Below are 23,516 nucleotides of genomic sequence, written 5' to 3' on the forward strand. Positions count from 1 at the left end.
TTGCCTAAAAATATACAGTCTTACACCAAATCTTATAATAAAATAATATTTAACAATAATGTTTGAACAATACATGTAAAAGAAAAGGTAAAAGGTGCTCTAAGATAAGACAAATTATTCTTGTTTCGTAAAAGATATTGGCAGACATTAAGTTTTAAAAATATATTTTTAACAGGTAGAAAGTTTGTTTTTGTTACGACACATACAGCCACCATGAGGACGAAAGATCTCATGCAGATATATGTTATAAAATTGCTTCGCACAAAGCTCCAACCGAATAACATTGATTAAAACAATAAGTCTGCTCAACACAGCATTTTTTAAAGATTTCAGGTGTAAGTTGTAGTGTATTCGGAGCCAGTATGTGTAGAAGACCAAAAGGCATTGATATATTAAAAATCCCTGCAGAACATGTTCAGAAAGAGCGGCATCAAGGTGGTTGGCTGAAGTAACTAAAACAAGAGTAGTTGATGGGAATAGCTAAAATAAGAAGGTTACACAACAGTAACGTAATCCATACTTAGAAGTGTGTATAGATGATGATTCAGGCTTTACAATTCAGGCACATAGGTGGTTTTTGCTGGAGGATCACATCTTCTAGAAAAATTGAAGAATATCACTCAAAAATATTATTCTTTCAAATCTTTTACTTTGCATTGAAAACATCAAAGCATCAAAACAACAAACAGCATCCAGCACTAATCGCAACAATATTTGTGTAGCACAAGGAATTGAGACAGCTCTGTCAATAATCCTATAATTCGTTTGAAATAATTTCTGAAAAAACTTTGTTACTTTTCACGACATTATCCAATGCATTTTCTAGAAGCATTAAGTAGTTCTTTTAATTAACTAGTTCTTCCTCTTGATCCTCTTCCCCAGCCACAAGATTATCATCATTGTGCGTCTTGATGACTTTTACATACTTAGTCATATAGGAAAGGTGCAAAATCGGATCTTCAATGAGGGGCGAACAAAAATAAGTAGGTTTTAGATGTACTTTTCTATAAACATCAAAAATAACATCTTTGACTTGCAACGTTTCTTATATGCGTAACACATCAAATTATATCTCTACGAATACGAACTCTACGAATACGAACTCTACGAATACGAACTCTACGAATAATTTCAATATCAAAACATTCTTAGTCTTTGTTTTATGACTTTTTGTTATCATGGCTGTAACATGCAGATTAATTTATTATGGATCAGCAGACCAAGCCAGTCGGTCTGGTCTTCAAAATTAACACTGGCATCATGAACGTTTGTTCAGCAGCCTTGCCGTGCGAAGTTCGCCTGTTCTTTAAGAAATAATAATGAGGTCATATCAACATAGTATTCCCTGACTGCATAAACTAAACTAAAAGACTACATCTTCAACAGGACGGTCAATGATAGCAGTTCTTTGTATACAATGTACATATAAACTGGCGATTTCATACTGTATAAATATTCAGAAAGAAACAAAACAAATTCACATAGTTCGTGCGAAAATTCATTTAAGTAATTATCTTCGTCTGAAACTTCCATAAGATTATCAGTCATCCTCAAAATTATCTTATAATACCAAAACACATCTTCACTTCCACCAATACTAGCCATTTTGAATGATCGTGCACTATCAACGTCAAGTGACGTACATTAAAAGATCGAGCGAGTATCATTGGGAATTCGCCGATCTTCTGAACCAGTGTTTTCTTAATAACTATGACAACAACTACGAATTTCTCTTTAACTTTGTTTTGTTTTACTCATTTTTCAGTTGTATGCCGAGACAAACTCTACCGTGGAATCGTTTTCCACAATTTTCAAGGGTGTTGCCGGAATAAAATTCTTAAGAAGGACAGTAAGTAAACCAACAAAATTATATTCTTCTTGAGCCCGCAGTCTGCGTAATTCCAACGGCATTTTTCCATGGTTTTATAATAATTGCTAAATTAATGGAGATAATTACTTTCTCTTTGTTAATTAAATAAGGCTCCCTTAATATCTTAGTGGTGATTCTTGCAACAGTTCGCACTCTCACATTTTTCAATCCCAACCGTGCTAAGAATATAGCGAGAATATAAAAATATTCATGTTGAAACTTTAAACGAACAATACATATCATTCTATGAAAGTCTCAAACTCCTTCCAAGGTAAGGGTCGTAACGCTCTTGGCAGTTACTGCCCCACTGAAATTTGGCACAATTTCATTATAAACATAGATTCCTAAAATTAATTAGTTTGCAAAAAATGAACCCAAATACAAAGACCAAAAGTTTTGTATTGTTGCCTCAGCCCGAGGAATGCAATATTCCTTAAATAAGGGATAAGGGCTGAAAAGAATGTGCAAAAAATTTGGTAAGATACGTTCACGTCGAATATTCATGAAAGCATAAATTTGTTGCAACATGTTCTTTTATAATTTATTTTCATTTCTAGGAAGCAACGTAAAATGTTTGAAGAGGTTGCTGAGCGCCGACGTAATCGGCAACAAGCTGCTAGCGAGAAACGTCGCCCTGAGCAGCCAAAACAATTAACGCTGGTATGATCGATTGATTTGAATTGAGGATAGAATTAGGAATGTAATTTTCTTTCAAATTTTCCAACTTTTTTTTCAGGTGGATCAACTCCGGAAAGAAATGTAAGTGAAGTTTGTATTCGCATTAACGCACAGATGCTTTCACCATTGGTAATAATTTTTCGGTAGCTAAATACAATTTTGTTAATGTGCACTGTAATCCATGAAATAAAACATAAGTACCTCTTTCCTTCCTATTGGCATTAGCATAAAAAGAGGAGCTACAAATATTTCAGCTAACCTCATTGGCTATAAAGTGTAATCATCAGTATAATCACGTTCGTGGGAATGTAAGGGGACGATAATAAATTGAAATAAGTGGTAAGAATTAAGAAACATTGCGGAGAGTGGGAGAAATCTAATAGTAAGGGAATAGTAGTAAGTGGGGATGTAAGGGAATAGTAGTAAGTGGGGATGTAAGGGAATAGTAGTAAGTGGGGATGTAAGGGAATAGTAGTAAGTGGGGATGTAAGGGAATAGTAGTAAGTGGGGGTGTAAGGGGATAGTAGTAAGTGGGGGTGTAAGGGGATAGTAGTAAGTGGGGATGTAAGGGGATAGTAGTAAGTGGGGATGTAAGGGGATAGTAGTAAGTGGGGGTGTAAGGGGATAGTAGTAAGTGGGGATGTAAGGGAATAGTAGTAAGTGGGGATGTAAGGGGATATCAAATTTAAAAAGTGTTAATTTTTCTGAATTTTGATGTCGTTTCCAAGCTGACTAAATTTAGGTTACCAAACGTTGCGTTCTTCACTTTATACATTGTTAACAATTTGAAGATTAACATGTTGTGTTTTTTCTTTTAACTTAGTACGGATTTAAAAAATGAAAATGAAAATATAGTAAGTAATCATTATTCACATCTCAATATAATGTTTCAACTCAATATATTGATCAACTTAAACAAATTATCAGATCAACAAAAAGATGTAGTTGATAAAATCTTTTTCTATTAATTAATATTTCTTGATTTGATGCGAAAAGTTAATTTCATATGGAAAAGCTTCAAAAGTTGTCTATAAATTTGTATATTTTCAACTTACTTGATTGGTTCTTAAGAATTGGCTAATTTTGCTAGTTATGCATGATTTCAATTTTGATTAGAGAATGTTTTCAGTCGTTCACTTGGTGTTTTGAACATTTTACACAACTTTTTATGTTTACTTACTATAATTAAGCTCAATAAAAGCAAATACATGTTTTGGAGATAATTTCGCATAATTAGCGCAGCTTTCGAAACGAATAATCAAGAATCGAAAAAGATCTTTTTTACAATAAATAGATTCCTAGATAGCTTGAAAGGTCTTTCATATGAGCACAACTTGTTTTTCGAGTAAGTTATAAAACAAAAAGCTGGTCAATCTTTTATGACTTTTTTAGCGCAATACTATGAACCTAGAGATGTAAGTAAAAACAATAATTAGAATCGACTTCCACAAATGATATTTTGTGTGTTTTCGAATTGGCCTATGTTGTATAGTGGAACAAGTTGAAAGTTAAATACATAATTATTAAATAATAATTTTAATATGAAACTGCAGTTGGAGCATAAAGTTTACTTAGCTACACCTTTCTTATCGGCTGGACTTCCATATGTCATCTACAGCAGTATTTCTTTCACGATTTTCTTATCGGATAGAGTTGTGTAAGTGCCAAGCGAGCTTGCAGGGTCAGTGCAATGACTGAGGGCGATATGTTTGGTACGGCACTGGCTAATCAGTCATCACTGCATTTGTTAACCGCCCAGCTTAGATAAAAATAAGGAATAATTTTATACTGTAATAATACCGTGAAATGCTAAAATCAAGATTTTGATGCGCTTATCTGAGGGTCTGCTTATAAACAAGTATAAAAAAAGTGCAAGGAAAAAAAATTAAAAAAAAATTAAATAATTTTTTTCGATGATGCATATTCTTTTTTGTGTATCTTTTTGTACAATGCGGTTCGCCTCCAGTGCGGAAGGTCTTGGGTTCAAACCCCGACTGAGTCATGCCAGAGACTATAAAAGTGTGAATCGATCCTTTCTGCTTAACGTTCAGCATGAGTATAGGATTGATATCTTAGGCGGTTGTCTAGTTTAGCGGTCTTTATGCTTGCACGCCTTCCGTAGCTTCCGTATGCACTAGAACCCCCTTCCCACGAAAATCACTATTTTACAGAAAAAATCTCGCATTTTAACCGAAACGATCATTGTATTCTAAATCTCTTTTCATTGTATGTGCTTGTTTGAGGGTACGCTTAGAAACGGGAATAAAATCTTGGTAAGGATTTGGTGCGTTTCACAACGGGTGCACTTATAATTGGCTGCGCTTGATTTCGGCATTTTACTGTACTTTACTACTGTCCTTTACTGGCGCTCTTAACCAGGGGCCAGTATAAACCAGGCTGTCGGCAAGAGCGGTAAGTCAATTACAATGCCTCAAAACAGATATTGCCCGCTTGCATAATGGTTAACAAAAACTTACTTGCTCAAGCATTTTGCAACATAAAAAAATATGTTGTTATTCTTCTTCCTCTCTTGTTCTAAATATATTTTTATTTTCATGTGCAGAATAAGACTAAACTCAAAAGTACGTCAACTGGTAAGACTAACTGTTTTTGTTTTTTGGTAATTCGTCACACAGAAAAGTTGTTAAACTTTTACCTTCAGAGAGTGTAATTACGTTAATTTCAAAATCAAAAAAACATAATTCATGTTTCATTTGTAAATTAACTACGCGAACACTAGCATCCAATGAAAAAGTGTATAAAGACAGTACCTTTAAATTTTCAAAAGATAGCTTAGTAATTAAATAATATTAGAATTTCGTGGCAATTCTCGATCTGTTTTCGCAAAATTTCACGAAACCTTGAACTTCACACAGCTTCTTGCCTGCGAAAGTAGTTAAACAGTAAGTAAACTAGTTAAAATGAATGTGTAACAAATTTGATGATTCCCTCGGTGGAGCCTAGTGCCGCGAAATTCTGTCGTAAAGAGTTTGAAATTTTAGTTTCTATCGTATTTATTGTATAGGTAACGAAGACATGCTAAAAGAGCTGCAAGAATCAGGTAAACCTTCATTGCCTTAACACGTTTGAAATGCCAGAGAGCTATTTTTTGTCCTAATTGAAAATAGTTGAATTGAAAATATCAACTACTATACGCTAAATCGTTCATTTGCTTTTAGCTGATAAAAGAAGAAAAGAAGGTATGCTTTATTACTTCGTCTATATTTTATTTTTATCATCAGTTTAATGATCACTAAGTAATCAATTTTTTTATATGCATAGACAATCATAATCTTGTAAAATGGATGCGACGAATTCTGCCCCTACCTTCTTTATGACTTTTTTCAGCCTTCTTAAATGTATCAGCTTTCTCAATTTGTGAAACAACACATTAGCCGCAATAATTTTCCCTTATATCAGCGTACATTGAGATGTCAACCGAAGTAATTTCATTAAAATTCTAGGAAAGTTTCTGGAAGTATGGTACCTAAAATTTCGGCAGGCAGGTGTAAAATAGATATCTTTAAAAAACTGTATAAAAATATTTGCTAGCAACATAGCAAAATGTTATTAAAAAATTGTGAAAGTAGTGGTATTACGGAGCAAATTGAGTATTAGTGGTTACGTATTTCAGGTATATATTTAAACGCCAAAACAACGGTTAAGCTGCAGTAAGTAAATTTTTCTGCAGATACTTCTGTGCTACTGTCGTTAACAATTAAATCATTTGTTGCGTATTAGTCCATTAGTAGATTTCTTGTTCATTCCTGCTATTGCATTTTCTTTATAGAAACCATGATAAAAGACCTAGAGGAGTCAGGTATGTATACAATAAATTTAGCATAAATTATCAAGCAGCTTCTTTTTGTTGATGCAAACATCTACTTTAGAAATAGGCATTGTCTGGTCAATCTAATTTTCTTTGATCATTTTGTTGAAGAGTTTAGTAATTGATTCTTAAGTAATATTAGATTTTCGTATGCAAATTTCAATCTGTTTTAATTTCTGACCTTATGCTAAGGATAGAAAAAGGGGTAAGTACAACACCTATATTAACAATATCACGTAGAATTACACGATATATTAACGAAAATACACTGCACCATTGTGATTATCCGTTCAAATACCATTGAGCCTAAAAAAGTATAACTCAAAAATAACGGATGAAACGAAACCATTGGAAGATGAATGTATATGTAAACTTTATATTAAGCCAGAAGTTATGCTTTTTCATTTATTGTAATCCCTGTCTTAACTGCTTTAAAATTGGTTAAAACTGTTGCTAAGATAGATGGCACAAAAAAAATTTGCCGAATAAGTCTTGGTCTTAGGCAATTACTAGCTTTGTTAGGACGTATACAATTTGTCAAAGTCCCTCGTTTAAGGCGTAAGTCAAATTTATTCTTTATAGATTTAAACTATCTAATACTAAAGAGTTAAGGAGTCAAGTAAGCAAATGTTACCGCATTGCGTATTCTATTTATGTGCATGATCCGGAAATCATTTTACTCGGTTTTTAATTAGTGTATTTAAAAGCATGTTATTTAAGCTCTTCTTTACTATTTTTCTACAGCACAATCGTGGACTGCAGAAAGAGTAGGTAAATAGTTTAATATTTCAATATTTTTTATTTCTTTAATACAGTAGAGTCTCCATAACTCGAACAGCCACGGGGAAAAGGAAATCGTTCGAGTTATGGAGACATTCGAGTTGTAGAGGTTTTCAACTTTTAGCGCAATATCCTCCCTTTACGTGAACCAGCTGGATAAAAACGTTATATTTAATCTTAAGTCTAACTTTAAGGGGGCTATTAGGTTAATGAAAGTCAAAACAATACACTTTTAATGAATTTTTTAATGTTTATTTAGAAAAGAAGTCGGTGATAACTGTTTGCTTACAACTCATATCAAAATCTTTGGCGATATTACGATTCAAGTCCCTCAGGGAAGCTATCATTTCTTCTCCAAAATGTGAAAAAATACTCAAGTCTTCGAGGACGTTGATAGCTGTACGCACTTGCTCGGCCGTCGGTCTTGTGATCTTATCTTCTTCCTCCTTGTCTTCTTCGTCGACCTCTTCTAATTCTTCGTCTTGAGTCCCAGTGATCTCAGCAATGATGTCAGCAGTCTTCAGACGCCCATGGGATGTACTGACTTCAATGTCAAAATCAATGAAACTTCAGTTGATAAGTCAGGATCAATGTGGTCAGGAAACCTTCGTTTTATTTAAGAGAGTTCAGCATCGAGGGTTGGAATTGGGTCTTCTTCTACTTCGCTGGTTAAACTTTTAAAAGGGTCGTCATTTTCGTTGATCGCTCTTTCTGCATCCTTTTGGGAAATTCCTGATTTTCGAAAGCAATTGGTGAATGTTTTGTTGGAAACATCATCCCATGCTTTCCTTAGCATGTACATAGCTGCAAGAATCGAGAACTTCGGAGTCAATTTTTCCTCGTCCAAGGCTTTTATCAATTTCCGCACTGCTAGCGATCGATATTTTGCTTTCAGGGCGCGGATAATTCCTTGGTCCATAGGTTGGGTTCGGGACGTGGTATTTGGAGGAAGAAAGATCAATTTTACCCATTCCAGGTTTTCAACATGAGGATGTGCGGTACAATTGTCAATAATCAAAGCAATTTTTCGCTTAGAGACAGAGAATTTTCGATCAAGCTCGCGTACCCACTCTTCGAACAGCTCTCCAGACATCCAACTCTTCTTTTGCGAACGGTATCGACAGGGTAGTGTTTTGACACCTTTAAAGCAACGAGGGTTGGCGGACTTGCCGATTACAAACATTGGCAATCGTTCCCCCAAGGCATTACCAGCAGCTAAACCAGTAAGTCTAACTTTGCTGTGTTTTCCTCCAGAACACTTATCACCTTTCATATGCAAAGTTTTATTGGGAAGGCATTGAAAGAAAAGCCCAAATTCGTCGGCGTTAAAAATGTCTTCCAGAGGATAGCGGGAGAGAATGGTTGGTAATGTTGTCTCCGACCATGGCGCTGTTATTTCCTCAGTGACGGACCGTGATTCTCCAGCGATGGTTTTGAAGGATACTCCATACCTGAAAGGAATGGATGAGAAAAACGTTTATCTCTGTAGTTGTGACTAGTGTAGATGGAGCTTTACATTTTGTTTGATTCGAATCATGGAATTCTAAATTTAGAATGCCATGGCCATGATTCGAATAGAAAACATTCGATTGTTACCATGTTTTGATTTGTGAAAGAATTCGAATAGAAAAAGATTCGATTTTTACCAAGTTTCGAAGTTTTGACGAGTGAAAGAAAGCATGGAAGCCATGAAAGTCCAACAAGTCAAAAGATTAACAGACATTATTTGTTGTATAGAACTTCCTATCATTAAACTGATTACGTACGAAATCGACGCTTTTGTCATGGGGTATCATGTTTATAAAAGTAATTGGACACCCTCTGTTGGAGATGAATTTTATGGTTTCATGGAACCAACAAATAAAATGGATAAATATGCAGTTGCAGTCAAGAAAAATGATGGAGAAATCATTGGACATCTACCACTAGGAAAGTCAGGACGCTTTGCAAAAGTCATATTTTACTTTCTGAAGAATGACAGCTTCAATGTTTGCAAAATAACAATTACTGGAAAGTCATTGAATGCTGGTGATGGATTAGGGATGAAAGTCCCATGCAAATTATCCTTCCTCTCTGAAAGAGAGTCTATTGATATTTTGAAAAGCAACTACCAAAGCTATTGTAACATTTTTTTAGATTTTATCTTCACGAAGATAAACAAACAAAATCTTAGTCAACTAACCTGGTTTTTCATTTAGCCATCCACCCCTGAGAAGCTTGAAATGACTCGACACCCAACGCTTCGGCAAACTCAAGAGCTTTCTCTTTCAGCATTGGGCCACTGATTGGGATATTCTCACTCCTCATCATAAGTAACCATTTATGAACAGCTTTGTTCACATCTTCGAATTTTTCTGGCTTTGATCTCTTCGATGTTTGCCCGTTGTTAAACTGCTTGTAAATCTTTTCTTTATTTTTTTTCCAAGTTGACAGGGTGCTTGGAGGAATTTTGAACTCTTTTGCCACATCCTTTGGCGCAGTACCCTTTTGCAACGCTTTAAGAGCTTTGTACTTGATTTTGCACGACTTATTGTCAATTCGACGCTTTGATCCTGCCACAGACGACATTGTTATGAGAGTGTCTTTCTTTTGAAATTCTTTAGATTTTCTCGAAAACGTTCGAAAAAGACGTTCGAAAGGTTTGGATGACGCATCATTAATCATTCGAATTAATAATAAGGCCTGCAAAACACGTATTAACAAGATTTTTAGACCCAATTTATCAGGAAAACTGTTCGAATTTTGATTATGATGTCAGAAAATTCGAGTTATGGAGAGAAAAGTCTCCAAGGGACAAAAAAATTTGTTCGAGTTAAGGGAAGATTCGAGTTATGGAGGTTCGAGTTGTAGAGGTTTTTTTATAAGAGTTTATCAGGAAATTTTCACGGTGCCAACGAATTTGTTCGAGTTAAGGAGAGATTCGAGTTATAGAGGTTCGAGTTATGGAGACTCTACTGTAGCTGCAAATTCATATCAAATTTTCCCCGCAGGAACTAAGAAATACTTAAGGAGAAATTTGGAAGGGGAAAAAAACGTATACAGTCTGTGATACAGACTGTATACGTGTTAAATATTATCCTGCCTAAGTGGATTTTTCAATATCGACTAGTTTAATACAACAAAGGCGCTAAGTTACGTTGATTTGTGAGAGGAAGATATACAACGATATAGTTATTATTTTTATTTTTAAAGTTCAATATTATCTTACCTTTTTCTTCTAGCCAGTTCAAACATTTTAAGGAACACTCTTGAAAGAGAAAAATAATAAAACTGTGGACATTAAAATCTTATATTTTTTCATGTATAAAATGTTTCTTTCTTTATTCACGCTTTATTAATTTTATTAAGGTTTTATAATTGTCAAGATGATCCAGACGAGACCTCCACAAAGCAATAAAAGTCGTGGTACTAACGATTATGAGGAAACAAGGAAAATAATATCTCATTATGCAGACATCAACAGCAAAGCTATGGAACCAAGTATAAATGCCGATTTGACACCGACAGCTGATCATTCGAAGCAGGATTATGAAATTGCGTATACAATGCAAAGCAACATATACGCCAATATTACAACGTAAAAGTAACTGTGTATACGTAAACGGATTAATAACATAGGTGGTAAATCTATACAACAAAGATGATAATTTTCAAATGTACAATTTGCTAGAACTGTTTACTTTTTCTCTGTGTTCTAACTTCCTTTTAAAAAAGAGGTATGGAATGTTAAGAAGAAAAATGATTGGTTTTGAATACAATGGATACCACCTTGCTTTCTTTTTCCCAAACTTGAATCTAATTGAATTCTAACCGAATAAGTGGATAGACACTTAGCAGAATGCGTGACAGAGAAAACCCTATGCTTTTATCTTCTCTTTTTGTCATAAATACTTTATTGGAGTCAGGAAAAATATGACTTCGTGCATTATATTCCTCATTCCCAGAGCTCTGACGACAAGATTGCTACAACATCTATCAAGAAAACTTCCACCATAATCTCCTGTGCCTTTTAGACGGTAGTTGCAGCGCAGAACAATATCAACAGACCTTCTAAAAGGTAAATAGCGGTGAAAATTCCTTACAAATGGAAAAGAGCACCTCCTATATTCAAGCACGGGGAGAGCATATTAAATGACTACTGGAGTGGCTATTTTTGGGGTGGTTAACAGAAGTTACACGTCCACCCATTACTTTCTATTACGTAGCGCGTCTCTCTATTATGCGGTCATTTATTGCCCTTCTCTACCGACGCGATATATATTTTATCTCGACACCCTACTGCGCAACACGGCACCCTATGGCGTGACTTTTGTCCAGTACATGACTTCATAACAAAAAACATTGTCTGGTGGGTAGTTTAAGACTAATCTAAAGACAATAACAGTAAAATCGTTTTGTGTTAGCTATACTTCCAGAGTTTAGGAGATTAGGAATTTTAGATAGGGGCTATAAAACTTTTTAAACTTCTTAAAGAAAACATTGGTATAATTTGATTTGCAAAATGATTTCTTTAAAGCTCATGCATGTGGGAAAATGATTCAGATGAGGCTGTCATTGCTTTTTTGAAAATATGTAGGTAAAGGCCAATCTTCGCATATTTTCTTGGTCCACGTAACACTATACCTAGGGTTAATACCCTGCTTTATAGATCACTATTTAATATCAGAGATCCTTCCGAAATACACGAACCATCGTAAACTGTTCTTTATAGCTAAGATTTTGTAATATTAGTTTTCCACAAGATACTTAATTTTGTTATTCCGAGGTTGCATGATTTTTTGGTTTAGTTTCTCTAAACAAAAAAAACTTAAATAGATTATTTTCATTAGAAGATCATATTTGAATATCTAGTTAAGAAAATTAACAGATAACCTATTAGCCAACAACACGTTCCGAAGCACATTAATTTACGTTTGTATATAAAATTTACGCATTAAAATTTAAATAAGTTACGTGAATGTAATTAAAAGCAAATTTTAGCTGCTCTGGATATAGAACTTTTAACCGGAAATAGGTACAAAAAAAATCATATTCGGTTACACTGCCAACCTTTAATGAATTTAATGCATTGATTCATTGTGTACTTTTATTGTCTATAATCTTGAAAGTAAACATTTTTACACAAGGCGGAGAGAGGCTAAGTACTATAGTTAAGAGAAATTTTCTAAAGGTTTTTATAATGCAAAAATATTAACCTGGTTAAGTTTGAATGATAATTTTTCACAGCGGTCGTTCGGTTAAACTCGGATTGTAAGGTTTTTTTTATTTACCAGTCATAGTTAACATTTCCTTTTACATGTGAAACTAACTTCTGTTTCTTTTTTAAATTATTTTAAAAACATTTTGTAAACGGTTGATAACAAAGAATAACGTAAGATATAGTGTTCAAAAATCAAAGTATCCTCTATTGATAATATTTAAACTTATGCATACAATAAATAATTAAACAAAACTAACGATAAATTAAAATATCCCTAAAGTGCATAAAGTTCACGCTACGTATGTTTTTCAAACAATCAATTAAACCTCTTACGGTAAATCAGTTACGCAAATGCTGTTTAGAAATCACGATTTCTTTTTAATAATAAAAACTAATCCAGCAAAACATATTAGTCTTACATGCGTAACGGAGGGTTTCCACTTAAACGGAGGCAGTCGAAGTGAGCGACGGTGATCGAATTTGTACATGCGCAATAAATTTTCCTTTACTTGTTCGATTGCTTTTTTAAAACGCCCTAGCGGCTATTTCAATTAAAAATATGAGGAGATTACAGTCACTGCTGCAAATTATAGCTTTCTGGTACAAAATGGCACGAAAGACGAAACACATTTCGAATATGCGATGGTCTTTTGCCCGAAATATGTGAAAACGATTTAAATGATATTTTTGACCTTCTAATCTATGCCTTTTACTTTCCACAAATTGTTTGCCACTATATAAAATTGTCTAAAAAAATTTTTTTATGTTGACCATATTTTTTTGTTACCTTTTGTTCCTCTAGTAACATAGTTTTTTGAAAAAATAAGTTGTCCGCGCATTTTCTGTAATAAAATAAAGTGTTTTTTTGACTTAAAAACAACAACGTTTTTCCAGAAGACAATCAGTTTGAAAGCAATCCTTATTGCGCGATTTTTTGTGATACACGACGTGACTTGCGGAAATTAAAAGGAAGTAATCAATGCATGTATTACTGCCTTTAGACATTCGGTTGAGTCCTAGTAGCCTCTCAGAAGCTACTGTTAGTTTCAAAAAACATGTCGCGGTTTTGTGTAATAAAACTGTACTTATTTTCTTTTTCAGATAAGACAATAAAACATCGAATTTTGGCTGGTAGTACTTGTATTAAGTTGATATAACTGCATGCACAGCTATACCTGCAGCTTTTGCAGTTGGGACATTTGCATTTTGTTAATTTTCAATCTTTATGTTCTTTTACAAGTTCATAATATTTACAAGATGCATTAAAGCTGGCGGCAAACTCAAAAACGGACGTTTCTGTGATCGAACATTAACACAGTTTAGTCAGTGCTGCTATCCAAACTTACATGGATTCGTAAAACGTATTTATACGCAAATCATGTTATGTTCTGTTCAGAACGCAGTTAATGTCAACTCTTTCCCCGTTATCGTGTCGAATATCTTCATTACCATGATCACATGGAAGAAAAGTTTTACCGAAATAACACTTTTTTGATAATGTCCCCAAATTTTGAAACATCCTTTTAAAACGTACCTTCAGGGCACATGAATGACACATCTCGTTCCCAGGAACCTGACTCTTTGCCGGAAGCGGAAATAATTTTTTTTCTTCTTTTTTGCTCCTTGTGTAACGAAAACAATATCGCTACTAATGGCTCAAATGGAAGTAAAAAAACTAATAATTTATAATATTTATTGACTTTCCCGATAATCTCTTTATGCAAATTTTGGTGGATGTTTATATTCAGAGACTTTTTTAGTCTTATTCAGAGATCTGCATGTGAAAACCAGGCACATCATTATGGGCGTAAATGCACAATTCCCTAGGCGTTGTACTATGGTATAAAAACAACTAACTGCATAAAAAGTTGTTCCTCAGTCATTATAAAATTTTAAAATATTTTATTCAAAGAACTCGTCCAATATGGTAAGTTTTATTTAATGAATAACTATGACTTTTCATCAACCTTGTGTGGTTAGGATTCCTTTTAGAATTATATACATAAATACTTCAAAAAATTGAAGTTCGTTTTTCAGTTACGCTTTAAGTTTTATTTCTTCGACAAAAGCTACAAAAAGTTCAGTCTTGAAAAATAATTCTGTGAGCTTTTTAAATCTCGGAGCCCACTATTTTTTAATGTTTTACCTTCAAGGTTAATAATGACATGATATTTTTCTTGTATAGCTGATCGTAACAAGTCAGCTCAGCAATTCGAATTCAAGTCTTTACCTTGTGTGTAATTATTCCTTAGCATAATATCAGTTGTTTTTGAACACATACATTTCTGTTAAATTTTTAATGCAACTGTTTGTCTAAAGAAATTAACTTAAGCAGTGGGTTACATGTAAATTAGGTACACTAGTGGAATTCCCAAAACTACTTGTAACACGTTTGTTGTAAGAATCAATATAAAGTAACTTTGATTGACGTCCACAAAATTATGTTACCATTCATTATTGTACTGGTCGATGAGGCCTTTAGAGAAATCCACCTGGCAGGGAAGCAATGAAAAAGAAAACCATTTCTTTAATTCTTAAATTTTGATAACATCTGCAAGGACGCGTCAATGCACAAGAAGTATTTTTTTGGAAATTTATGTACCCATTGCCTCTATTGTGTAGAACTTAAAACACTGATCAAAATATTGTTTAGATTTATGTGTTTTGACGAACGGCTAAGGAAAAAAAAGGTTAAAAAATTTTGCTGAGGTCAGGAAGGACCTGCCAAAATACAAAAATTGTATTCTATAAAATTTTTATGCAATCTTTCTAAAAATAAAAGATATTGACGTTAAAGTAGTGTTATTGACGTCGTGCCGTTACGTCAAAAAATTTAACATTTGAGACATATCTTTTTCGACGACATCATAGGAAAATGCTAATAAATAATTCCATCTTATTAAGTGATTACGTGTCAAAAAAAAGGCTGGCAACAGCAAGCACAAGTCACTTAAATATGTTTCTTATGCATTGTATTTACCCTAAAGGTTTTTACAATAGCTTATACAAAAAAGGCATAGTTCCTACTATTTGTGAATTCAAATCTGTTTTAAACTCTGGTCTTTACTTTCCACTTCTAACGTCACTTCACCACTTCTAGCTCCATCTTCACTTCTAAAGTAAATTATCGTAGCTTCCAAATTCACTTTTCTATTTCTAATTCTTCACTTCATTTTTTTTTTGTTTCTAAAAATAACTTTTATTATTTTTTGCACTTTTTTCAAGATGGAGGGATCGTTCTTTTGTTGTTCTTTTGTGTCGATGGTAAACAATGTCCGAAAGTTAGCCGTTAAATTTACTTTAGCAAATCAAATTAAGTCGTTTACATCACGTGACGTAAACAAAATAAATCCGCTGACACTTTCTTCGGCAACTTCAAGGAAAATTTTGCGTACATCAGAGGAAAATGAACTCATCACTTTGCCTGTTACAGACACACACACACAGTCTCTGTGTTACGATAGAGATGTTTTGTTGTGCTATAATACATACGTTTTTGTAGAATAACGAACAACCAGAAGATCAACAAGATCTACAACAAGAAGCCCAACAACAACAACAACCACAACAACAACCACAACAACAAGCACAACAACAACAACAACAACAACAACAAGCACAACCTCAGCAACAAGCAGGCCAACCGGAGGAACCTGAACAACAGCAATCACTGCCACTGCCACAGCAAGATCACGTGTGGAGGAATGGGCAACGATACTTTGTGTATCACAACGTCCGAAGGGTAAGTAACATAAAATTATTTTCTCCTTACAGTTCTTTACCATAAAGTTATTATCGACATTTTTATCAATTTAGAATCCGAGAAGAGCCGTCAAGAGAGTGGGGTAAGTATTTTTTTGTTATATTTGTTATATGTCAGCCACCGCGAATGCATGCTTTATATAAAGTATCCGACTTTCTTACCTCAGAAATCGTTTTGTACTAGTATTTGAAAAAACTAGCCACATTAAATAAAGGTCGTGCTTCAGCAAGCAGTCGCTAACCAATATTCAAAAGAAGTAAAATAGGATAGTATAATTTTTTTCAGGAACAACTTTCTTGAAACAATTGTACAAAATTAAACTGTTCTTATGTTTAGTGATTTTTTGCGATCGTTTGTTGAACAAGGCTATATTTTGGCTTTCGTATGAAAAGATTTATTGTAGAATTTAGCATCCGAAAGACTATTCAGTTTGTTAGGCATCTTTGTAAAAAAGCGTTGGATATATATTATAGAAATTATTTTTTGTGTTTGATTTTCAGAAATACACTTAATACACATAATTTGTTTCGTTCAACACATTTTATACATTATTTCTTTCTTGTAGACCAAATGACGACCAGCCAGTTTATGTGAGAGAGCGACGGAGGAGGAGGGTAAATCGAGATCCACCACCACTACCGCAGCCACCAGCTGCACCAGCACCACCAACATCACCACCCCCACATCCAGCTGCACCAGTGCCAGCACCACCCCCGGAGCAAGCACCACCACCAGTGCCAGCACCACCACCGGAGCCAGCACCACCACCAGAGACAGCACCACCACCACCACCACCACCGGTGCCAGTACCACCACGGGAGCCATCACCACCACTGGCGCCAGCACCACCAACTTTAACTGGACCACCGCTACCGTCACCACCACCACCATTAGCTGCATCACCTGCAGCTCCTGATGCACCCGCACCAGCTAAGCAGTTCTATGTTATTCCGTATGTATAACGTTTTTTCTGTGAATTTATTAAAATTATAAATTTCTTTTCGCGGGTTTACGTGATGCAACCAGTCTGGCTAACTTGACTCAACCTACTGCACTTTTTCATGAAAACGCATTCGTGCGAGTTTTTAATCTATAACATAGGCCTCAAATTGCTCTCACAGAGCTTCTGTTCCACGATTGACAATTTTTTCCCCTTTCACTAGGCTGGATCCACCGGAAGACTTTCAGGCTTGGCTTGAAGTAAGTTTAACGTATTCTCTTTGTCAATGCTACTGACTAAATGTTTATAGATAAATTGATGATGTATTTAAAACTTATCCGTTATTATTCAGCGCACACCGTTATGGTTCAGGAGGTACCTGGATGCAAGGGAGGATCGGATTCGTGCATTGGAGACTCGTGTTGAGGTACATTTAATTTTAACAACTATTCCTGAAGGAAGGCATCCATGACTCTCAGATTTTTTATAAACATAGAAATAAGGTTGAAAGGATTTTAGGTCAATTATAATTAATCAAAGCATTTAATTAACGGGATCAAAAGACAATTAAAATCTTAGCGACAAAATACGTAATAGCGTAATTTACGCGTTTAAGGATGTTTTGTTACTTCATGTGAGGATTACTACAAAATAAAAAATCGCTTTCTTCATTCACTTTTCAACTTTGAATGGAACCTTTAACCCCAATTTTTGCTAGATAAAATAGGCTGTGCTAGAAAAAAACTCGACTAATAGTTTATTTTTAGCACCTTAATTTAGCATTTTTTAACGGCGTTACGGACGAAAATCAACTTCAATCTCTTATCAATCTCCACGTCGGGTTCCCCATTATAATGCTTGGTCGGTTGGTCAAGCATTAAGAGACCTGTGTGAATGGGTCAATGAATTTTGGAGGCGGTAAATCATTTATTAATTAGTATAATAAGAAATGGTGGTTTATATTTTTTTCTTGTTTTACTTTAAGTGCTTTTGGACCTTTTACAAATACTTTGCAATTTTTTCTTATGTTTAAGAAAGTACGCATCCTTACATAAAGTTTTATGATGTAGTACAAATGCTTTGCTTTGTTCAAGAGTTTGTAGTAAGAAATTCATGCACATCCACTATGCAGGTTTATGCAAGCAGATGTCTAACATGTCTAGTTTACGCAACACTGAGTTGCTTATCACTTCAATCCTGCTGTCCTGTTCAAACTGACTGCTGACTTACCTGTCTCGGTCAGAGCTTCATGACATGGCAAGGATCATGCATTGCATTTACAGTATATCTAATTACCGTTTAATACAGATGGTAACACACATACAGAGGAATGCCTTAAATATTGTTTTGTATTAAGATATTAAAGATTTTTTTGCTTACTTATTTTTTGCTTAGAATCAGATAAGAATCATATTTTTTATTGTGACAAAATATTTCAGTAAATTCTGTTCTAATCATGTTAATATTGTTTACTTGCCTTAGCTGTTACTATTTCTAAGAAGGGAGAGAAGGTAAAGGGGAAGGGGTCAATTTTTTCTCATATCATCTGTTTTTGTCTTTTTAAAAAGTAATTAATGTTGGGCGATCCAGCGCATGTGCTAAATTAATAATACTGATATTTTTATATAGTATATATAAAATTGGTGAATTTACGACTATTAACTAAAAATGGTGAAAATTTTCTGTACAAAAAGTCTGTCTATTACGGATTTGATATCAAATGTTCAATTTTTTAGGACGAGAAGTCGGTCGAGAAAACAAGCTTTTGATTCATTATCTTAAACAATAAAAACGAAAGTAGTTCTAGTGTTGTAAATCCGGGTTCTCTTTCCTTCTCAGATACATTATCAAAACAAGATCCCCTATTCGAAGTGTTTTATTAAATGTTTTAAATCAATGATACATGATGCATTGACATACGATATTTTACATTTACACAGTTGGGAGTTCAAAGCAGTTTTTTTGTTTCTTTATATAGCTATACTTCCAGTGAATTTTTTCAACTTTAATTTCTCTTTTTTAAAAATAAAAATCGCCGTGTTCAGTTGTTGATTGATATTTTATTTTTGTTTTTCAGCTTTTGATTGTTGAAAGTGCTTTTTTCCGTCCGGTACAGACGATGTTTATAAATTTACCAATAACGCAACGCATCATTTGCTTACTTCCTACAATTCTAGACACAGTATTACAAAAAATAATTTTTGTGGTATTTCTAAAAATTGTTAAACGTTATTACTTGGGCAGGGTTGCGGATCGAGTAACCAACGTAAAAATGCGTCGCACTCTCTGCAAAGTCTGCAAGAAAGGCCCAAAATATCTTAATTTACAGGCGTGCTGACGTCTGCAAAAATTAGTACCCTTTCGTGTTTTGGAACTAAATAATTAATTAAAACCAAATAAAAGATGCGATGTGAACAATACAAATAAAATGCGACAAGTTCGGCTGTGTATTAGAGACTTTCTCAATTGCTTGTGGTTACAAGCTATCAAATTCCTCCCTCCTTTGTAATAATCTATGTTCAGAATTGTAGTAAGCTAAGTTAGATTCAAAAGATCAGTGGCAAAATGTCTTTCGTCATTTTTTCAATTTTTCTTAAATTGTTACAATTTCTTTAATGCCAGGCTATTCTTAATTAGAAGACTCACTCTCAAACAAAAAAATGTTTTGACGGACTCACTGGCTCATAATGCAAAAAAAAACTTACTTCTTATAACCGCCTAAAGATATTAAAGAGATACAATTTTGATTTCAAATGAAGAGAAAATGCTGTTTTATTTCTTGTTCCAACTTAAGGTGAATGTACACTGGCTTATGATATTCGTGTCTCAGTTATATCGTCATGCAAACTATATTATACAAATTTTGTACCTGAGTTGTTTAAGGTGAGAACACAAAAAATACAAAATGGAGAAATTGAAATGTAGCAACTCTTAAATGAAGACGGGCCTATTTCTAATTCTGCGGTATAAAAAGCAAATAAATTTTCTTTAGAAGGCTCACAGATGGTCAAAAAAACAAATTTGGAACAAGGAAAAGTGACTTAAGATCAAGAAAATTCTGTAATTTTTGAGGTCTTTTTTCATTATAAATTTTTAATTGTCTTGATTTTTTGTGTTTTAACATTATATTTGTCTATATATATTCTTTTATATCTTGTAATAAGTTGTGGGAAAGTATAACTGGATCTCAAGAGATGTTTCTTTATAAAAATGTAAAAAAAAATCCACCTTTTTTAGTAAGGAGAATAATTATTTTATATCTTCCGGTTACAAAAATAGTTATAAATTGGCTGCTTTGATGTAAATCTAAGAAAAACATTCAACTTGTTTTGGAAATATTTAGACTACTTTCTTATTTTCTAACAAAATTTAAATAACTAGATAGCAACAGCAATATCTACTTTTCTTGTCACTTTCGTTGTATCAGGAGTTTTCCACCATTTTTTGGCTGTTTTAACACCTTTCAGTGGCGTCATTACACACGAAGCCGTCTTAGGAGAATATACTAAAGTTCTGAAGATTTGATAAGAAGTTAAACAACTTAGCCAGTTTATAAATTTACGACGAAAGTATTTAATGGTTTACGGATAAAAATCGTATTTCATTAATCGATCAAAAGTTTTTCGTCAACCATGCCATAAATCCAAAAGCTAAGCTTATTTTATCTCAAAAAAAACCTTTGTAAGTAATTCAGTTCTACATATATAAAAAGATATTATTTTCAATCATTTTTATTGCGTGAAGGAGTTACTTTTTTCCAAAGAATAACTAAAAAAGGAAATTTTTTGTTTGTTCAAAGCAACTGCATACTCCATTTATTCACAACCTACTGGTAACCATGAGTTCTCACGCTGATATATAATTGTCTGAATCTTTTAAATTCGTCGTATGCTGTCATAGCCTAATCAAATAAGCTGGGAGGAGGGCAGGCAGGAGACCCAGCATAACTTTTCTTATCACTAGGAAATCGGATTAAAGTTTGCCATCGCCAGAAAAGAAATCAAAAGTTATCTTTTGCGACATTATCTTCTGATAATATCAATATCTCGAGATAATATCGTCAAAGCACTATTAAAAGTAATTCAGATCTTTTACCACAAATGTCATGCTGGTGTACATCCACCTTAAGAATTTTACTTTTGTACTGGAGTTAGGTTTTCCTCTGTGCGTGTGTCCTCGTGTCTACAAGTTCTTGTTTGTTTTATTAAAAAAATCATTGTTAAGGTTGTTTTTTGTTCGCAATCTTCTTTTAATAATTATTTTTAGAAATCTGTTTATCGATAATTCTTCCATCCTAAATTTGAAAAACAGTATTTGATTTTTATGGTGTGTACGATTTCGATTAATTTTTGCACGGATGAGGTACTGTTTTATAAAAACTATGCGAAACAAGAACTGGAACTATCTGTGAAATTGCGTCATACCGTCAAAATTTCAAAAAAAATAAAGATACAAAGAGACTAAAACTAAGTCGTTGAACACACAAAATTCAGAAAAAAAAACTTTAATTCGTTTTTTGCGTACATTATCAGTAGTATTTCCGAATAACATTTTTGTCTCGTTAAGATATTAGAGGTTCCATTCGCAACGAAGGTATTTTTCAAGTCGAAGGTAGAAAAACATTTTTTAAGGGAGCTCGCCCTAACCTGCGCATGGTCTAGTCAGTGTTTCGTAAGGTTATCGCATTTCGGATACCTGGATTTTCCAATGAATTGGACGATATAACGAAAAAAATTAAGTAAGTGGAAGAAAATTGAATTGAATAACTTGTCATTAAAAGTTTAACGAGAAGCAAGCATGAGTTAATGTCTGTATACTGGGTTACTTAGAAATCCTTATTAACCAAATCAGTAAAATATCGGATACAATATCTCTCCACATCATTCTTGCGAACTAGCAGAAAAGAACTCCAGTATATAGTATAAAAAGTTTATCAACGTTAGATTTGACATTTTTTTTCGCTTGAGGTACAGACATCGAGAATTGGCAAACCAAAAATATCTTCCACAAAAGTAAAAATGCGTGAATTGTACATATTAATCATATTTATTCATTTTGCGTAAATAATGATTTCAAAATATGTAATATAAATCTTAATACTACAACAATTTTTAAATATACGTTGTTTTTAAAAAAGCCGTCAACGACCATATTTTCCACGCAATTTTTCGACGCAGAAGACTGCTTTAAAATTTCATTGTCAGATACTTATAAATTTATATTGATGTCTATAAAAATCCTATTTGTAACAAATTTTATATAGAAGTAGAGCTACTTTGTGCATTGCTACTACAGTAATTTCGTGGCAACGAGTGAGATTCAATTTGCAGTCCGCAGGACTGGCTATTTGAACGTAACCTTGTACATTCGGTACTTTATCTTACGAAGTTACGAAATATCTTTATACTTCGTAAATTAGGATTTTATCACCAGCTATAATGCAGGCGTGGGTTTAAGAATAGCGAAATTACAGCAAGATGCATATTTGGTTACTTGAATTATCACTCTTGATATCACTGTGACTAGCAAAATCAATATTACTTTCTCCAGTACTAAAGTTTTTCTATGAAATCCTGGATCCACCACTGCACTTTTCATCTTGATCCAGTTGAAAGAAGCTCTCAACTCCGCTAGAAGTTTCCAACGTTTCCGTGATCCTTCCACAAAAGATAATATTTATAAAGAAGCGCTAGGAATCTTTGTTCATTTACATATTTTTAAGTGCATTATTTTATATATGAGTATGTTAATATCATCTGTTTTTTCATTTTATTGAACCGGTGCGTGTTTTAGCTAACCCTGACTGTCAACATGGACTGCTAATGCTGTTGCTGGCTAGTATGATTAAGTATACAGTTGCCGCTCGACATGTGGAACTCGTCATAAGTGAAACCTTATATAAGTGGAACCATGCTCGCAGGTTCCTTGCATTGGTCTTTTTTCAAGCTTTTATAATTTCTTTAGATAAATAAAAACTAAATAAGTAGAAATTTAGTTCACGGATTTTTAGAACTAACATTTTTTTTTCTGAAGACAACATGTCATGTTTTATCTAAAAGTATGGTTGAGAATTAAAACGTCTTTAAAGATAAGAAGTTCAAATAATGGAAAGAAAGTAAGGTGTCCCAAAATACACGATTGCATTGACCAAAAAAAATTAAACTCGCTATGTTCAATTTTCCCATCTGTATTTTTTACTTTTGATACATTTGGATAAGTGAAACCATTTTTGTGTGTCTATGACAGTTGCAGTTATCGGGCGGCAACTGTATTATAAAAATAAATGTAATAAATATAAATATAAATTCAGTAAATATAAATTCAGTAAATATAAATTCAATAAATATAAATTCAATAAATATAAATTCAATAAATATAAATTTAATAAATATAAATTCAATAAATATAAATTCAATAAATATAAATTCAATAAATATAAATTCAATAAATATAAAT

At 33.5% G+C, this 23,516-nt stretch overlaps 3 protein-coding genes and 1 long non-coding RNA gene across 4 annotated transcripts; 1 reads left to right on the forward strand and 3 right to left on the reverse strand.

Moving 5' to 3' along the window:
- Positions 1-1,739: 1,739 nt before the first annotated feature.
- On the forward strand, positions 1,740-5,609 carry LOC130612481 (uncharacterized). Its single transcript, XR_008975470.1, has 4 exons — positions 1,740-2,530; positions 2,607-2,629; positions 5,112-5,142; positions 5,574-5,609. It is a non-coding gene; the product is annotated as an uncharacterized LOC130612481 (long non-coding RNA).
- A 1,799-nt stretch (positions 5,610-7,408) lies between these two features.
- On the reverse strand, positions 7,409-8,847 carry LOC130612816 (tigger transposable element-derived protein 4-like). The gene is made up of 3 exons (XM_057434166.1): positions 8,804-8,847; positions 7,819-8,608; positions 7,409-7,675 (listed from the first exon to the last, which is right to left on the reverse strand). Exons 1-3 carry the CDS (start codon positions 8,845-8,847, stop codon positions 7,409-7,411), a joined length of 1,101 nt encoding a protein of 366 aa, XP_057290149.1.
- A 433-nt stretch (positions 8,848-9,280) lies between these two features.
- Positions 9,281-9,821, reverse strand: LOC130612817 (tigger transposable element-derived protein 6-like). Its single transcript, XM_057434167.1, has one exon. The coding sequence runs from the start codon at positions 9,819-9,821 to the stop codon at positions 9,348-9,350; it is 474 nt and encodes a 157-aa protein (XP_057290150.1). The 3' UTR covers positions 9,281-9,347.
- A 6,885-nt stretch (positions 9,822-16,706) lies between these two features.
- On the reverse strand, positions 16,707-18,175 carry LOC130612818 (uncharacterized). Its single transcript, XM_057434168.1, has 5 exons — positions 18,070-18,175; positions 17,860-17,946; positions 17,420-17,512; positions 17,295-17,356; positions 16,707-17,060 (listed from the first exon to the last, which is right to left on the reverse strand). Exons 1-5 carry the CDS (start codon positions 18,173-18,175, stop codon positions 16,707-16,709), a joined length of 702 nt encoding a protein of 233 aa, XP_057290151.1.
- Between the last annotated feature and the right edge of the window lie 5,341 nt (positions 18,176-23,516).

Source organism: Hydractinia symbiolongicarpus, chromosome 10, assembly GCF_029227915.1.
Source record: "Hydractinia symbiolongicarpus strain clone_291-10 chromosome 10, HSymV2.1, whole genome shotgun sequence".
In the NCBI taxonomy this organism is placed as follows: domain Eukaryota; kingdom Metazoa; phylum Cnidaria; class Hydrozoa; order Anthoathecata; family Hydractiniidae; genus Hydractinia; species Hydractinia symbiolongicarpus.